Source organism: Opisthocomus hoazin, chromosome 5 (assembly GCF_030867145.1).
Source record: "Opisthocomus hoazin isolate bOpiHoa1 chromosome 5, bOpiHoa1.hap1, whole genome shotgun sequence".
NCBI lineage: Eukaryota > Metazoa > Chordata > Aves > Opisthocomiformes > Opisthocomidae > Opisthocomus > Opisthocomus hoazin.
In genome coordinates, this window is record NC_134418.1 from 59970571 (window position 1) to 59984635 (window position 14065).

Here is a 14065-nt window from a genome sequence, read left to right on the forward strand (position 1 = left end):
ATTCCAGTGTAGGAATGTAGTCAGGCCACATAGTCTCCACTCTAAAGTATGACTTTTCATAACTGTTAGCCTTTTGAGTTTTACCCAGAATCTGAAAGTTATGTTCGAGGGCCTTTCTAGATCACGTGATCACCTACCAGAATGATGGAGCAGACACCGTAGTGCCAGCAGACTCCAGTTTTCTGCACAACCCTATTGCCTGCCTATGTCGCATGAACTGTCATGTATTTCCGTGCTACTGGAAGGAGGCGGCGTTTCTACATCGCCGAAGAAACTCGCACAACTCTCCCTCTACAAATTCTCTTGGGCACAGACTGGGAAGAAACAGGCAGAGTTAACCGCTGGGATACTCACCTAACTCTAAAGCCGCTATTAATGCCAGCGCAACGAGAGCTTCATTTTGCATTATTACGTGTTCACTGGTTGCCATGGTTACTAAATGCTTGATGCCACCACTCTGTACAATGGTCCTAATTACATCCTAAAATAAAGAACATAGGAATGAAAAAATTCTGCATTGCATACAAGCTGTATTAAATAATGAAATTGTTGTGGATGCTAGGTTATCTTTGCGTAAGGATACTCGTTGGCTTTATGCACGTGTAATCGCTTTATACATAAATGTACATACATGTGGGCCTCTAAATTATCTGCTATGACTCTGTAATTGTAAGATACAACCTGTTAAACCAAGCCAATTAACATGATTAAGTTGAGACATGGGTAACTAACTCTTTTCCACCTTATATTACAGAACTCAAGTTCTCATGATGTGCCATCAGTCGCCTAACGATGAGTCCACTCTGTTATGTTCGAACTCAGCTGGTGTTCAAACATCATTAGTTTTCTCTTCTTTATGTTGTGATGTTAAGAGCAGCTTATCAAAAGCACCCAACAAACCATGCAATTACAATAAGAAGACACAAGAATATAGTTTTAATAAAGTTATCAAATCCTTCTTTCCTCTCCATGAATTTTCAAAGTTTCTTCAAAATGTTCAGAGAAGTCAGATCACAAATATTACACCTTACTATGTAATAGAAATGGTGTACTTAAAATGAAAATGCTGACTGTGTAAATGGCTTTAAAGCAGCTAAAAAATATGCAGCTGGGATTCTGTTTCCAACCCCAAAATTTGATCCAACTTACATATGTAACAAATGGTGAATAAAGACTTCTGGTGTCTGCAGATCTTTGATACTTGTTAATTATAATTTAAAAAGTCAGTTTGCACCTAATGTTTTCACCATTATATGTCCCCAAAATACTTGCAAAATGTTTGCCTGAAAATCAGGTAACTTGGCATGCCAAAGGGAAACTGTTCAAGGAAATGTGGTTTGGGTTTTATTATTTTTTATCTGTTTTGTGGGTGCACAGAGTTTTGAAATAGTTATTTCTTGAAATAAGAATCTGATTTAAATTTTTAATCAGTGTTGAATTTCCATTTAAAGCATACATATCCTTTTCTAACTCCAGCCACCAGCCAAAGCTCATTAACTGATTCTGTGTGTAGAATGATTAGCGTTCTAGAGCTTGCACAGGCTGTGCAGTGACATTCTTTATGCAAAGAAACAGACACAATGTGCTCATAATTCTTGAAAAAGGAAATATTTTTGGATTATCATACTGAAGATGCTGTTGACACAAGTCAGCCTAATGGCTCAAGAATTTCACATACAAAACCTGTTTTCTTCTGAATTACATAATGTATGCAGGCCTGTAAGTATTTTTGTATTTTTCCTTACTTGCAGTGATGTGGTTTATTATTTGTGATTTTTCTGGTGGAAGTCCAAAGTAGTTTTGAGACTTCATGGAATAATCTGGGAACTGCTAATTTCTATTGGAATTGGTATGGAATTTTGGCTGTACAAGCCTTGGGAATCAATCAGCACCTTTGACATCAAAGTTTTTTGTTTTGTGGGTGAACATCACCCTCCAAAAGGCAGTACCAAATAGACAGATGAGATGACAGCAGTCAGGTTTGGTGCTATTGTGGCTTAACTCACAAGTACCTCCTCCATTTTTTAGAATGAGACGTAAGTTTTCTAAACTATTGTCACCTTTGTAAATATTACCCCAAATCCTTTGAAACAAATCTAATGTATAGTAAGGAACCATACGGTTGTACTCATGTTCAGACCTAGAGGGCAGTAAAAGCCTTAAAAAAACCCTCTCTCCCAGCTCTCTCTTCCTCTTCCAGCAAGTTTCCTCTACGAGTACATAAATCACACCAAAGTTAATCTGTGATAATTCTGTTAATTTGTGTATTAATATCTATTTGATGCTATCAAAGATGTCTCTGTATTGAGGGTTGAATTCTGTTTTCCTGTAGAGAGTGTTGATAAAAGCTGGTATCTGTGGTGGCGTATGCCATCTACGCATCGATCTTGTGGACCGTGTGGGGAGGGTGTAGGAAAAAACAGAACTCAGAAAAAATTAAACCTGATCAGTTTTAGAGGCTGAAAATAAAACAGAGAATGGGCATTAGATACAGTAATAGTAGAAATCAGCAAAGATTTAAATCTCTGTAAGTCCTGTTGATTTGTTTTTGGAGAAGCCCAGTGTAGCTCATGTCCTCAATAGGTTTTTCACTTTGCAAATGCCACGCATGAAAGAAGAGGTTGCTGCTAAAGGCTGAGTTACCCAAATCACACTTGCTACTTGAGCTCAGTCATGCAGCTTGTGTTCGTGTCAGTGAGGGCACTAAATGAAATCTGAGCCTGAAACAGCTTGTTTCCAGGGGAGATGCTTCTGTCCCTTCTAAAGTTACGTTTTGCCCAATACTCTCTGGAGCAAGGACTGTGGGCTTGGACTGCTTATGTAAAGGTATTTGGTTGATGCCAAGGTGCCGGGAGGTACAGAACTCATCTGTCCCAGAGCTTCTCTTAATGTCATATCTTTTGCCATGTACAAGGAAACTTCTGTTAGAATTTGGAATAAATTATCATTTCTAATGATCAGTTAGAATCTTAAAACTCCGAAATATGCTACATGAAGAGTAGGGGGACACATTATTCCTGGATCTCAATTTTATATATTTATATAGCAAGATCGTAACAACTGAGTGCAAGGATTCTTCATATATAGCGTCATTAAAACATAGAAAATATGGCATGCTGAACTTCTACAGGATACAATACATATAAAAATGAGTCAAGACTTCGCCACATGAATCCCAACAGTGTTCCTTCAACTGGCCTGCAACTCTGAAATTATTTTGCTTTGTTTCAATTTTTTTTAAACCATGTAGTTCCGGTGGGTCTTCAAAGCTGGTGCTTGCGTCCGACCGGTAGGTCCCAGGGGCAGAGAAGACGTAACAAACACATGGATTAACCAACTTGGCTCTCTAGAAGGATTTACATACCGGAGGCCTCAGCTACCAAAACCAAGTGCACAGGTAACTCTTAGTTCTTCCAAGCTGACCTTTTTCACTGCTAACTTACTTTTGACTTGCTGTGTCGTATAAGTGCGGAAAGTAGCCTGTTGGACTCTCCCATCACACCTGCGTGATCCTTGGCTTCACACCACTCCACCAGTCGTTCCACCAGTTTTACATTTTTGCCCAGCTGTTCAGCTGCTTCTGCTACATCATGCCAGAGCCAACAACACAACAACAAAGTTGTCACTTTTTTAAGCAAGTGCTAGAAAAATAAGCTGAAAGTTACTAACTAGGAGGAGGTTTAAGCGAGCTTGCACTAGCAGTAGTAAAAGGCTAGGTTGCATGGAAGCCAGTAAAGCCAGTCAAAATAGAAACAAAATACAGAAAAAACATTCATAATCCAGTTTATGCAAACAATTTATCAGCCCAGTTAATGAGGCTTGTGCATTGATTAGCAGTAGGGAGAATACAGGTGATGTCCCATTCCCAGGTGAGCTACCTCAAAAATCTAAAACCAGAAGGGAGCCCGTGGTCAGTTAGATTAGGTTTTATAGACTGTCAGTCACATAAGTTTCTTCAATGAATTTCTATTTCACATCTAATACCTTTCGTAGAACTAGAATGGATCTCTTGAAAAAATCTGCAGGACTGGGTCAAAAATAAATGTTTGGCTAATTTATCTCATCAGCTACTTTCAGTTTTTAGCAGACCTCTGATTTTATAAATCCTCATCCTGGAACAAGCTGTTAAACTAGAAGGTGCTTGTTCATTTTGAAATTGCTGTTTATCAATTAACAAGTGCATTAGTCTGTTCCAAGGAGCTAGGTACAGCCAGAAAATGCAATAAGTGAACAGCAAAACAGGAGGGGTAGCTTAAAACACTCACGCCTCAATACATATTTGTAATGTGACAGTGTAGGAGAGTCCTGAAATACAAAAGTAAATAAGCATTTGACACCTATTCTGAGGGTCCTTGGCAGTCAATTTAGGAGTTCTGAAAAAAAGTCAACCCACATTCCTCTCCCTTTACATATGTATTAGATTTATGCCAAGACTTCAGGAGTAAAATTTTAAACCCCCCCCGCTTCTCTCTTGTAAGCATCTTGGCAGCATACCACAGACTGAACCAAAGAGAATCACTTAACACAGAGAATAGTTTATTTTTACCTTGTGCATCTATTAACATTCTTAATGTTCCCAGCAGCTTGAACTGAACAGGGGGCATCTCCGATCTGAGAAATTTCAATACAGCTTCTGCAACACCAGCCGACAGCATCTTAGCCTTATTTACAACTGCATGAATAAAGAACAGGAATGATCTCAAGAATGTTTCTGGAAGATGCAGTTTATTTCCAAGACAGTCCTGAAGCAAATTTTCAGACACAGTTTGAAAAATAGCTTGTGAGCACAGCCTTTAGGAAGGTGAGTGTGCACTGACAACACCGCGCTGTGGAAACGTGTCATGACTGCTCAGACACAGGGGTGAAATTAAGTGCCTTTTCCTAGCATGCACATCCCATTTCCAGTGTTCAGCCTGAATGTAAACTGAAGGCTAGACATTTCCCCCTTGGTCTAGAAAAGGCGTCTTCCACAAAATGCATTAAGCAGATGCCCAGGCAAATACGAGGAAGCTTCTCTGATTCCCAGCAACACTCTTCTATTTCTCATAAGCAAAGACGTAAAAGCACCTAAAGAGCAGAGCAACCTCTTACCCAGTTCCAGTACTTTTTACACAAACAATATTGGGGCCTGACATGTCTGGAGCCTGTAGTTCTTGTACCGCACTCCCCAGTCTTTCATCGCCTCCACTAGTCTCCATTCTCCACTTCCAGGGAGCTCTCTGAAACATCTGCCAGATGCGAGCTTGGTCCAATATTGTACTTACTTTGTATTCAACGTAGTGTTTAACAAGCAGTTCATCACCGAAGCCAGTTATTACTCGCTCATTTTTCTGTACCAATACACATGAAATCTTACGTAGGTCTCTGGCAGACATCCTTGCGCACAGGCTACAGGGAAGCCTGATGACTGATGGCAGTCAATAGAATTACTCACCTGAGACAGGTAAGCAAATAGCGTACCACTAACGCTGTATGGGCTTAGTTATGTATGCATGATAAGTTTTAGAAAGCTATTGTTTGTCAAAACTGAAAATAGTAAAATAAGGTTAAATGGATGAAGGATTTACTTTTGGCTTGGTGCGGGAAAACATACACAAGTATTACAGACTTGCTTTGTTTTTATGTGCATGCCCTCTGCCTTTTATGCTTGGTTAATCAAAACTTGTACAAACCAAGTTATTAAAAATGATAAAATTAGCATTCAGTTCACTGCCCACAAACAGGAACTAATTGCAATGGCTGGCTATTCTAAGTGTCTATCTCCAGCTCTAATCTCCAGCTCTAATTTGGGAATTGTCAAAGCCTGAGGAAGCTACAGTAAGAGGCAGTGTTTCAACAGAGTGGGCACAGAGAGATCCCAAATGAAGCAGACAAAAAAATGCAGTGCTCTGGACAGAAAGAACTGAGAAATCCTACCCGAGGTGGCCTCAGCTCCCTGCCTATCACAAAGCTGCCCTTTCCTTGGTGGGGGCTGACACTGCGGGACTGAAGTGACAAAGGATGGTCAGTAGGCCTGTGATGTATTTAAAACTGCTGGTCACAACTGCTGTGCAAAAAACATGAAAGCAATGATGGGCCTGGATGAAAAGCAAAGGTCTGACCTGCCGCTAGGACTGCCAGTCCGTTCTCCCGCCCTCCTCCCCAGGGGGGTGCGGTGGGAGAACAGAATTTCACCTTCGGGTAGTGAGCAACGCAAAGTGAGGCTTACCAGGAATAGCCAGGTTTCTGAGAGCACTCAGTGCCGCGTGCTGCACGGTTACGTTTCCATCCTCCACGTGTCTGTCTAGCAGATCCATCAGCTTCTGAACTATGCCATTATCCACCATATGGATGCAGTTTCCATCTGTGTGAGGTGAGATAAGTCACTTGTGAATGGAAGATTATTACTAAGGTTTTTACAAGAGCTTTTTAAGAATACAAGGGTTATTTCCTTGCTCCTTTCTGTATTTTATTGTTGAGAATTTGACCACCATTGCCAACAGGACTTGCAGTGCTCACGACAAATTTAGACGAGCAATACAAGAAACACTGAAGAAGACAGAAATCCCCTATACCTCTTCACAAATGTGAAACAGTATTTTAAAGTAGGCTTAACACTTTTCAGGATTCTAAAGTGTAAAACTACTGATGTTGCTGCATAGCTCAGTACCAGCTTTTCCGTGACATGCAGGGTTTTTTTTGTAGCTGTACAGACAGAGCATGATAGAAGGGCACAGATAAATTAACAGAAGCTGTTATGACATATTCTTACCATTTCTGGCAAAATTTGCAATAGCCAATGCTCCTGCAAGCTGCAGCTGATGGCTATTGGAAGGAATCCATGAAAGTACTCTCTGGAACACACTGCCTTTTCCTTCTTCAAATAACTTTTGCATGGATTCATCTGCGGTAAAAAGCATAGACAGTCAGCAAGCCAAAGAAGTGTGTGATAGGGAAAACTCTTCTCTTTATACCTGTGAAGCTCTGCTGGCTTCACTACGATTAATCCAGTCCTGCAACGGGATGACAGACAAAATCTGACCCATTAAATGTTAACTGGCAGGTAAGCAGGTCCTCTAGGTTATTTAGAAAATTAATAAATAGTAAAATTCAGCAGCCAAACAGCATTACAGTTATCTGCTGTTGCTTGCAGAAGGTAGTGACACACTGTACTTACCTCCAAGCAACAGTAAAACCATAAGATCAGAAGCTGTTTTAAGCTCTGCAATATCATCCTCTTTGTCACTGTCCACAGTCTTCTGGACGATCTCAAGTAAGCACTCCACCAAGCCTGCTTCAACCAGCTGCAGTTTAATGACATCTGAAGAGTGGCATGGATAATAGGGAGTCAGAATCATGATTTTAAATACACCTGTTGTACATACACACAGGGCAGACTGTGAGAAGAAGTAGTGATGTCAATGGTTTCACCGACAGCTTGTGTAGATAAAACTGCAACTTTTTGATTTTAAATTCTGAGGTCCAGCTTCTCTTATTTTTCATCTGCCAGGCACTCCCTCGGCTCTGGACTGCCTTTAGAGCACAACCATACGCTGAAGCTGCATGGAGCTGCTTTTCGCTTCTCAAAAATGAGGATATTTCTCTACAGCAAACTTCTGGTGTCTCAGTCTCCATGCAGCAGACTGTGCTGTGTTGGGGCTTTCCAAAGACTTTCGTCTGTGTTGCAGAACAAACTTATGGTTTCTTCTTCTGCTTCATGTACAGAAGAGCTACTGACTTCACTGAAACATTTATCTTGATTTATACTATGTGAAACAGACACAGAGTGTGTGTGTGTGTGTACAACAAGAGTAGGATGAAACCCAAATCTTTAGAGTTTACAATTCTATCTAGTAATTTATTCCATTCAAATAAGCTTTAATGCCGAGATGATTAAAACAAGGTTATAGAGCTATCAAATACTGTGATGTCTTCCATACTCAGAACTGCCTCCCACTTCAGTCCAGCTCCACCTGCTAACTCGTTTCTTCCTTTCCCTTAAGGGCAGATTAAACAAACCACCCAGAACTCCTGTGAGGACAGGCTGAGTGAGTTGGGGTGGTTCAGCCAGCCTGGAGAAGAGAAGGCTGTGGGGAGACCTTATTGCAGCCTTTCAGCACTTAAAGGGGGCCTGTGGGAAAGATGGGGCCAAACTTCAGAGCAGGGCTTGTTGCAATAGGACAAGGGGTAATGGTTTTAAACTGAAAGAGGTTAGATTTAGACTGGTTATAAGGAAGAAATTGTTTTACAATGAGGGTGGTGGAACACAGGCACAGGTTGCCCAGAGACGTGACAGATGCCCCATCCCTGGAAACATTCAAGGTCAGGTTGGACAAGGCTCTGAGCAGCCTGATCTAGTGGAAGATGTCCCTGCTCCCTGCAGCAGGGTTGCCCTAGGTGACCTTTAAAGGTCCTTTTCAACCCAAACCATTCTAGGATTTTGTGTTTCTAACTCATTTGGGAGGAACATCCCGCAGGGGTGACACAGCACACATCACTTCCAGCTCTGGTCTGCGCAATGAATGGAACTCCAGTCTCCTGGGGCTACCATAATACATGCAAGTAAACACCCAAATTAAATTCATATGATCTCACAATGAACAGTAGGGGGAGCGCATCCAGCTCTTAGCTCTGCAATTAGCATGTCCCTTGTGAAAATGTGTCCGTAGGAAACGGAACTGCCAGTGGTTCTGTGATCCCAGGACATAACGTAGTGACTGATGTCCTGGTACTGTAACGGACTGTGAATGCTTGAGCCAGTATTTTGCAGACAAATGTTGTAAAGCCCTCTAAAAAGAGGTATTCCCACTGCAGGTACAGGGAAATAAAATAAAACATATTCATATACAGAGTGAATCAGAGGTGGAATTAACATCAACAGTTTGTTGGCTCCTCTTATATGCTCAGACAATTAAGACCTATTCACTTTATATGAAACTCTCATCACAAGGATCAGCCACGGCGGCTTCTGAACGAGACAGCTAGTTACTCTGCACTTAGTCCCTGAAAGACACCAATGTACCAAAATATATATAAGTGAATGAATAAAAAATAGTGTAAGAAAAAAGCAAAAATCAAGTTCTCACCATTTTCTGCCAGGGGAGCCAAAACTTCAAAAATCATCTCTTTTTTGTCATGCTCTATTTGCTTCTTGAACAGTTTCACAAGCTCTTCAGCAATATTTGTGTAGGCAAACTGCTCTTTACTTGACTCTGTGAAGCAAAAGGAAAAATTCAGTGCCAGGTAAACAAACCACATCAAAAGGTAGGACTATTTTTTTTTTTCTCTTTACTAGGTTTATTCAGTAAGATGACTAATAGAGCTCTTCACAGACAAGAACAACAGACTTGTGCTTGTCACTAAATTAAAAGAAAAATGTCTAACACTTTAAGATCAATGTACTGCCCTGAACTAACTCTGATTAAGGCTGTTAAAAATATATAAATATATGATCAAGGCTGTTAGGGCTGTTTCTACCCAGCAGAATGTAAAGGTAGCTATAGAAACAGTAACGTTACAAAAATATATATTAAGTCTTTGATTCCTCTCAGTTTAACAGGAAGACTAACCGATTATATACTGCATTTTCTGTGGTAGAGATGAAGAGTTGTGCTGAACTTTTTAATATTTACATGGTTTCATGATGGTGACATTTACATTGCAATCTGCATGGCTGTTTCGGGGCCATTTCACATCTCACAGACAGCATAACGCAGATTTAGAGATGGGACAGCTTGCTGCCAGGAGGTTAGCCAGCAGATAACGGCTCTTCAAATGTAGATTCAACAAAAAAGCATCTCTCATTCCATTGCCTGTATCTTATTCGTCCTCACTGGTGGTGTTACAGGGGATGCAGGTGGTAGGACTGGTGTTCTGCGTTTTCCAGTTGCCACCTCCTGAGGGCCATCTGTAGTTAGAAAACCTTCAGGCACCTTTGCTACTGCTCTAATTGATGGCTAGGGATTATTTTAATGTTGAATTGACCCCAAGGACTGTGGAAAAGCATGAACTATAGACCTAGACCCTTTTGTGCTCATCCCATTGTTGTTTTCTCTCAATATGCATGACTGCATACAATATTCTAAGTGGATTTTTGACCTTTCCAGTATTTTTAAAAGCAGAACCATCACTCTCTTTATTGGGTTTTTGCCCTGCTTTGACACAGAATAAGTGTTTCATATAATACTTCTCAAGGGATCTGTGGAATGCAGTTGTCTCTTAAGTGATGAAAAATGACAACCTGACAATAAAATTCCCTGCAGTTACAAGGCAAAAATAAAATATTACAGTTACGATATGATTGACTAAGCTATTGCTTAAGGGAGATTAAAGTATCACAAGCTAAATTAATTTTGTGCCAATCTTAAATAACGAGCATCTTTTCAGCGTATGGGAACAGGAGGGGAAGCGCTGCTGCTAAGCTTCTTTCCCGTGGTTCTTCTTACTGAGCTGGACAAAGCTGGATCCTTCCAAAGAGGGAAAGGAAATGTAGTTCTCAGTGCAGACACCATTTATTATATTTAACATCCTTATGGTTTTAGTTGCATTTTAGCACTAGAATTTCCAGTATTATACTTTCTGCTGTATAGACACAATACATAGTGCCCATCTTGAAGATCTCTGATCTATTCATTTCTTCAGTGCTGTTTTGATGGCTCTTTCTGTGGTTGTTTTGTTAAGTAGACTTGTCTGCTATAAGCAAAGGCATTATGCGTGTGATCACAGACTACACTAGATAACATGATATTCTCTCTGGCCTTGAAATCTATAAACTTAGGATAGTTGTGAATAACTTCAGGCCACCAAATAGCACGAACTCACAGATATATTTTTTGTATTTTGAACTGAATCTTCTTAGAAATACAGGATGATATCACAACTGCTATATTATTGTACTTTAGTGCAAAAAAACCACAGACAACTAAAATTTCACTGAATAGGCTAGCGAAAGAGCAGCAATGTAAAACACAAGTGATAATAAAACACAGGCTCTAACAACCTGTTTGTTTACGCTTTGTGGAATTCCAGTGAAAACTAATCCACTGGCAAAGACATTGGATCAAAGCAGGACCACAAACTTCAATTTAAATGAAGTTGTAACTAAACTTGCTAAAAATAACATCTATAGCTTAGTAATACTCATGATTTATAGATGCAAGTATTTAGTCTAGAACATGTTAAAACTCTACACCTAAAAGAATATTGTATAGGCAGATTTATGAGCTGTGCCTGTCTCAGTTTCATTCAGTGATTTCCATGAGCCAAATTTAATCCTGATATAACTTTGTGGAGCTACGCCAGGATGCATTATTTACATCATTAATAAATAATTCACAGTAAGTAGCAGCATTCAGGAAATACTGTTCAGATGCTTTAAAATGTGCTTAGTTGCATTGAAGAATGTTAACACAGAACGTAAGGTTGTACTAAGTACCCAAATAAATTTCAGTTACTGAAGGGAAAGAAAGAGACAACTATAGATTTTAGAGACAATAAGCAGAAATTGCTTGCTTTAAATTTTGAATGTATCAAAAGGAATGGAACAAGCATCAGTGGCAAGGCTTTTGTTAGTCTTAAATTTACGAATATAAATTTGATGAGATTAATATTGTGGACTTACCGAGTTCTGCTAAATTGCCAAATGCAACAAGGCACATCTCTGTCAGAGCTGCATTTTGGCAATGAATACCCAACAATTTCACTAACGTCGGAATAACACCCATATTGATAAGCTGTGACTGCAGGGTATCTACGTAAAGAGAGAGTGCAAGAGTGAGTCAGCATTTCTGTTCATAGTACTATTCCTTAAACCAAAACAGTGTTTTTCACACAAATCAACTTCTAGGCTAAGCAGCATTAAAATGCCTGTCTCCTCTACTCTTCTACACTAGCATCTGGTCCAGACTTGAGATATAGCCTTATAATTCCCTCTGCCCCTGGCAATGGGACGTATTCCCAGAAATATTCCCTCCTGATCCTGTCCTGATAGGGTACAGTGAATTATGCAGCTACTGATAATTTTGTGGTTATCAGGTTCCTAAAATATTTGGGTTTGATTCTGAGCTCACTGAGACTAGCTGACTGAAGTCAAACAAAATTGTCAGCGAAATATAATTATTTATCTGAGAGTATGTTCCTAGGTACTGTTCTCCCTTGAAGATCAAAACTGGAAAATTAAATTCGAATGAATATAAACTGGCACTGAAATAAACATAAAAAGTTTTTATAAACACAGGAAGTCACAATGTAGATTATGAGGAGCTTGAGAAAAAAGAAAGTTTAATAAAGACAAAAAAATGGAAGGTTTAAGAAAAGTCCTTAGAAGCCATTCTGATAATTTCTTGCATAGGATGAAAGTTTATAGTATTTACAAGTAAGAAAGTTATTGCTCCTAGATGTCTGCAAATAGAAAGATGCTTTGATGGTTAGGCAGAAACATGATTGTTTTAAAGGATTATTTATGACGATATTTTATCTGACATATTTTACCTATAACATAGGAAAGAAGAAAAACATTGTTTCACAGTTGAATAGAATGAAGCAGACATGAACACACCAGATGTTGTTTAGTAATTTTCCTAAGCATCTCTTTTCCTTTGTTTCTAAGCACTTTAACTATCTTTAAATGTTACAGACTCAAAAGAAAAGGATCCAAAGCCCAGTGAATTCAAGGGAATTGTGTTACTTCATTTAGCTTTGGATCAAGCCCTACAGGGGGAATTAATTTTTTTTTTTTTTAAATAATTAATTCTGAGCAACTGAAAACAGTTGGAGTTTTATATCTCTGGAATCAGAGCTGTAAAAATTTCAGATTTTTACAAGGAGATAAAAACATATTACATCTTAAGTCTAGCAAATTTAGTATCATCTCATGCTCTCGGAAAACTCTTTGCCTTAAAGATTCTGCCAAGTGTGTTTGAAATGCTCTTATAGTAAAAATTATAAACAGATTCTGGAATGTATAGTTCATTTATATTCAGTGTAAAATACTTTTATCATAATTATCAATTTTGTACAGTAAACAAGTAAATGGCATGGTTACTGGGGATGAGCAGGAATCCTTATGGCTGACATCTTTAATAAAACTGTATTACTTACCAGTAACTGAATTTCCTTTTTTTTTTTTTTTTTAGGGGGGGCGGTGAGGGGAGTTACCTCTTCCATAGATTCGTGGTCTTTAGAGAAATTTATGAGAACGCCATGTCAGACATCAAAGAGCTGTTAAAGTTGTCAAATTTCAGGTAAGTACAAATTGCACTAGCGCATGCATTGAATGCCACTTTGCCGTCGGCAGATGCGTGAGTCACTGCTATACCCTCCTACTTCATTCCAAACTGACTGTAAAAAACTATCCCTGAATAGGAAAATTGGGGAGGGGGAGCTGTAATGGTTCTGTGGAGAAAACAATTGTGTAGGAGAACTCAAGTTACTGGTAAATAATCTGTTTTTGTCCTTGGTTTGTGATTGTCCCCTGCAGACACTTAATTCTGAAGGAAAAATGGTAGTCATGGAGCGTGGGAGAACAAAGACGCAAACCACAAATGCCATAGAAAATTATGTGGAAAGAAACTGCTTTGTTACTAGACTATGTTTTAGTCACTCTAAAATCCCTTTATCCAACTGTAATGGACAAAGAGACAATTAATCTCTATGGGCTTCATTTGGCAAAAAAAAAAAAATTTCTGCTGTCTCTTTTTTAATACAATAGATATAAAAAGTGCAGAGGAGAAGGCAAGTGGGAAAAGGGAAGCCATATCCATCTTTGAAAGGAAACAGGAGTCTTAAGAGCCAAATGGAAGGATACATTGTTGTTCAAGAAAGCATGGAGCACACTGATTAAAGGGCCTCCAGAATTCCAAAGTAGGAAAAAAGGAAAAAAAAAATATACTAGGAAAGAACAACTGTACTGGGTCAAAAGCCAGGTGTTATACCTGACTCCATACCAGTCGTCTTTCCCTGGAGTAGAAGGATGGCATCTGAGCACAGGAATGGTCTGCAGGGGTAGGAACAGGATTACAAGAATTGCCAATAAGGTAAGTATGCATGCCGTAACTGCAGTAAGAAGAATAAATTTTCTCCTCTGCCA

The 14065-nt window shown here is 39.3% G+C and overlaps 1 protein-coding gene across 5 annotated transcripts in view; it reads right to left on the reverse strand.

Moving 5' to 3' along the window:
* The window catches only part of RAP1GDS1 (Rap1 GTPase-GDP dissociation stimulator 1), a 107746-nt gene that overhangs the window by 5346 nt on the left and 88335 nt on the right, over positions 1-14065 (reverse strand). For all 5 annotated transcript variants that reach the window (XM_075421475.1, XM_075421473.1, XM_075421474.1 and 2 more), the window contains 8 exons: positions 11600-11728; positions 9066-9191; positions 7157-7300; positions 6752-6883; positions 6209-6343; positions 4547-4672; positions 3444-3583; positions 355-481 (listed from right to left, as the gene is read on the reverse strand). In XM_075421475.1, the coding sequence (XP_075277590.1) occupies positions 355-481; positions 3444-3583; positions 4547-4672; positions 6209-6343; positions 6752-6883; positions 7157-7300; positions 9066-9191; positions 11600-11728 (1059 nt within the window). The remainder of the gene's footprint in view (positions 1-354; positions 482-3443; positions 3584-4546; positions 4673-6208; positions 6344-6751; positions 6884-7156; positions 7301-9065; positions 9192-11599; positions 11729-14065) is intronic.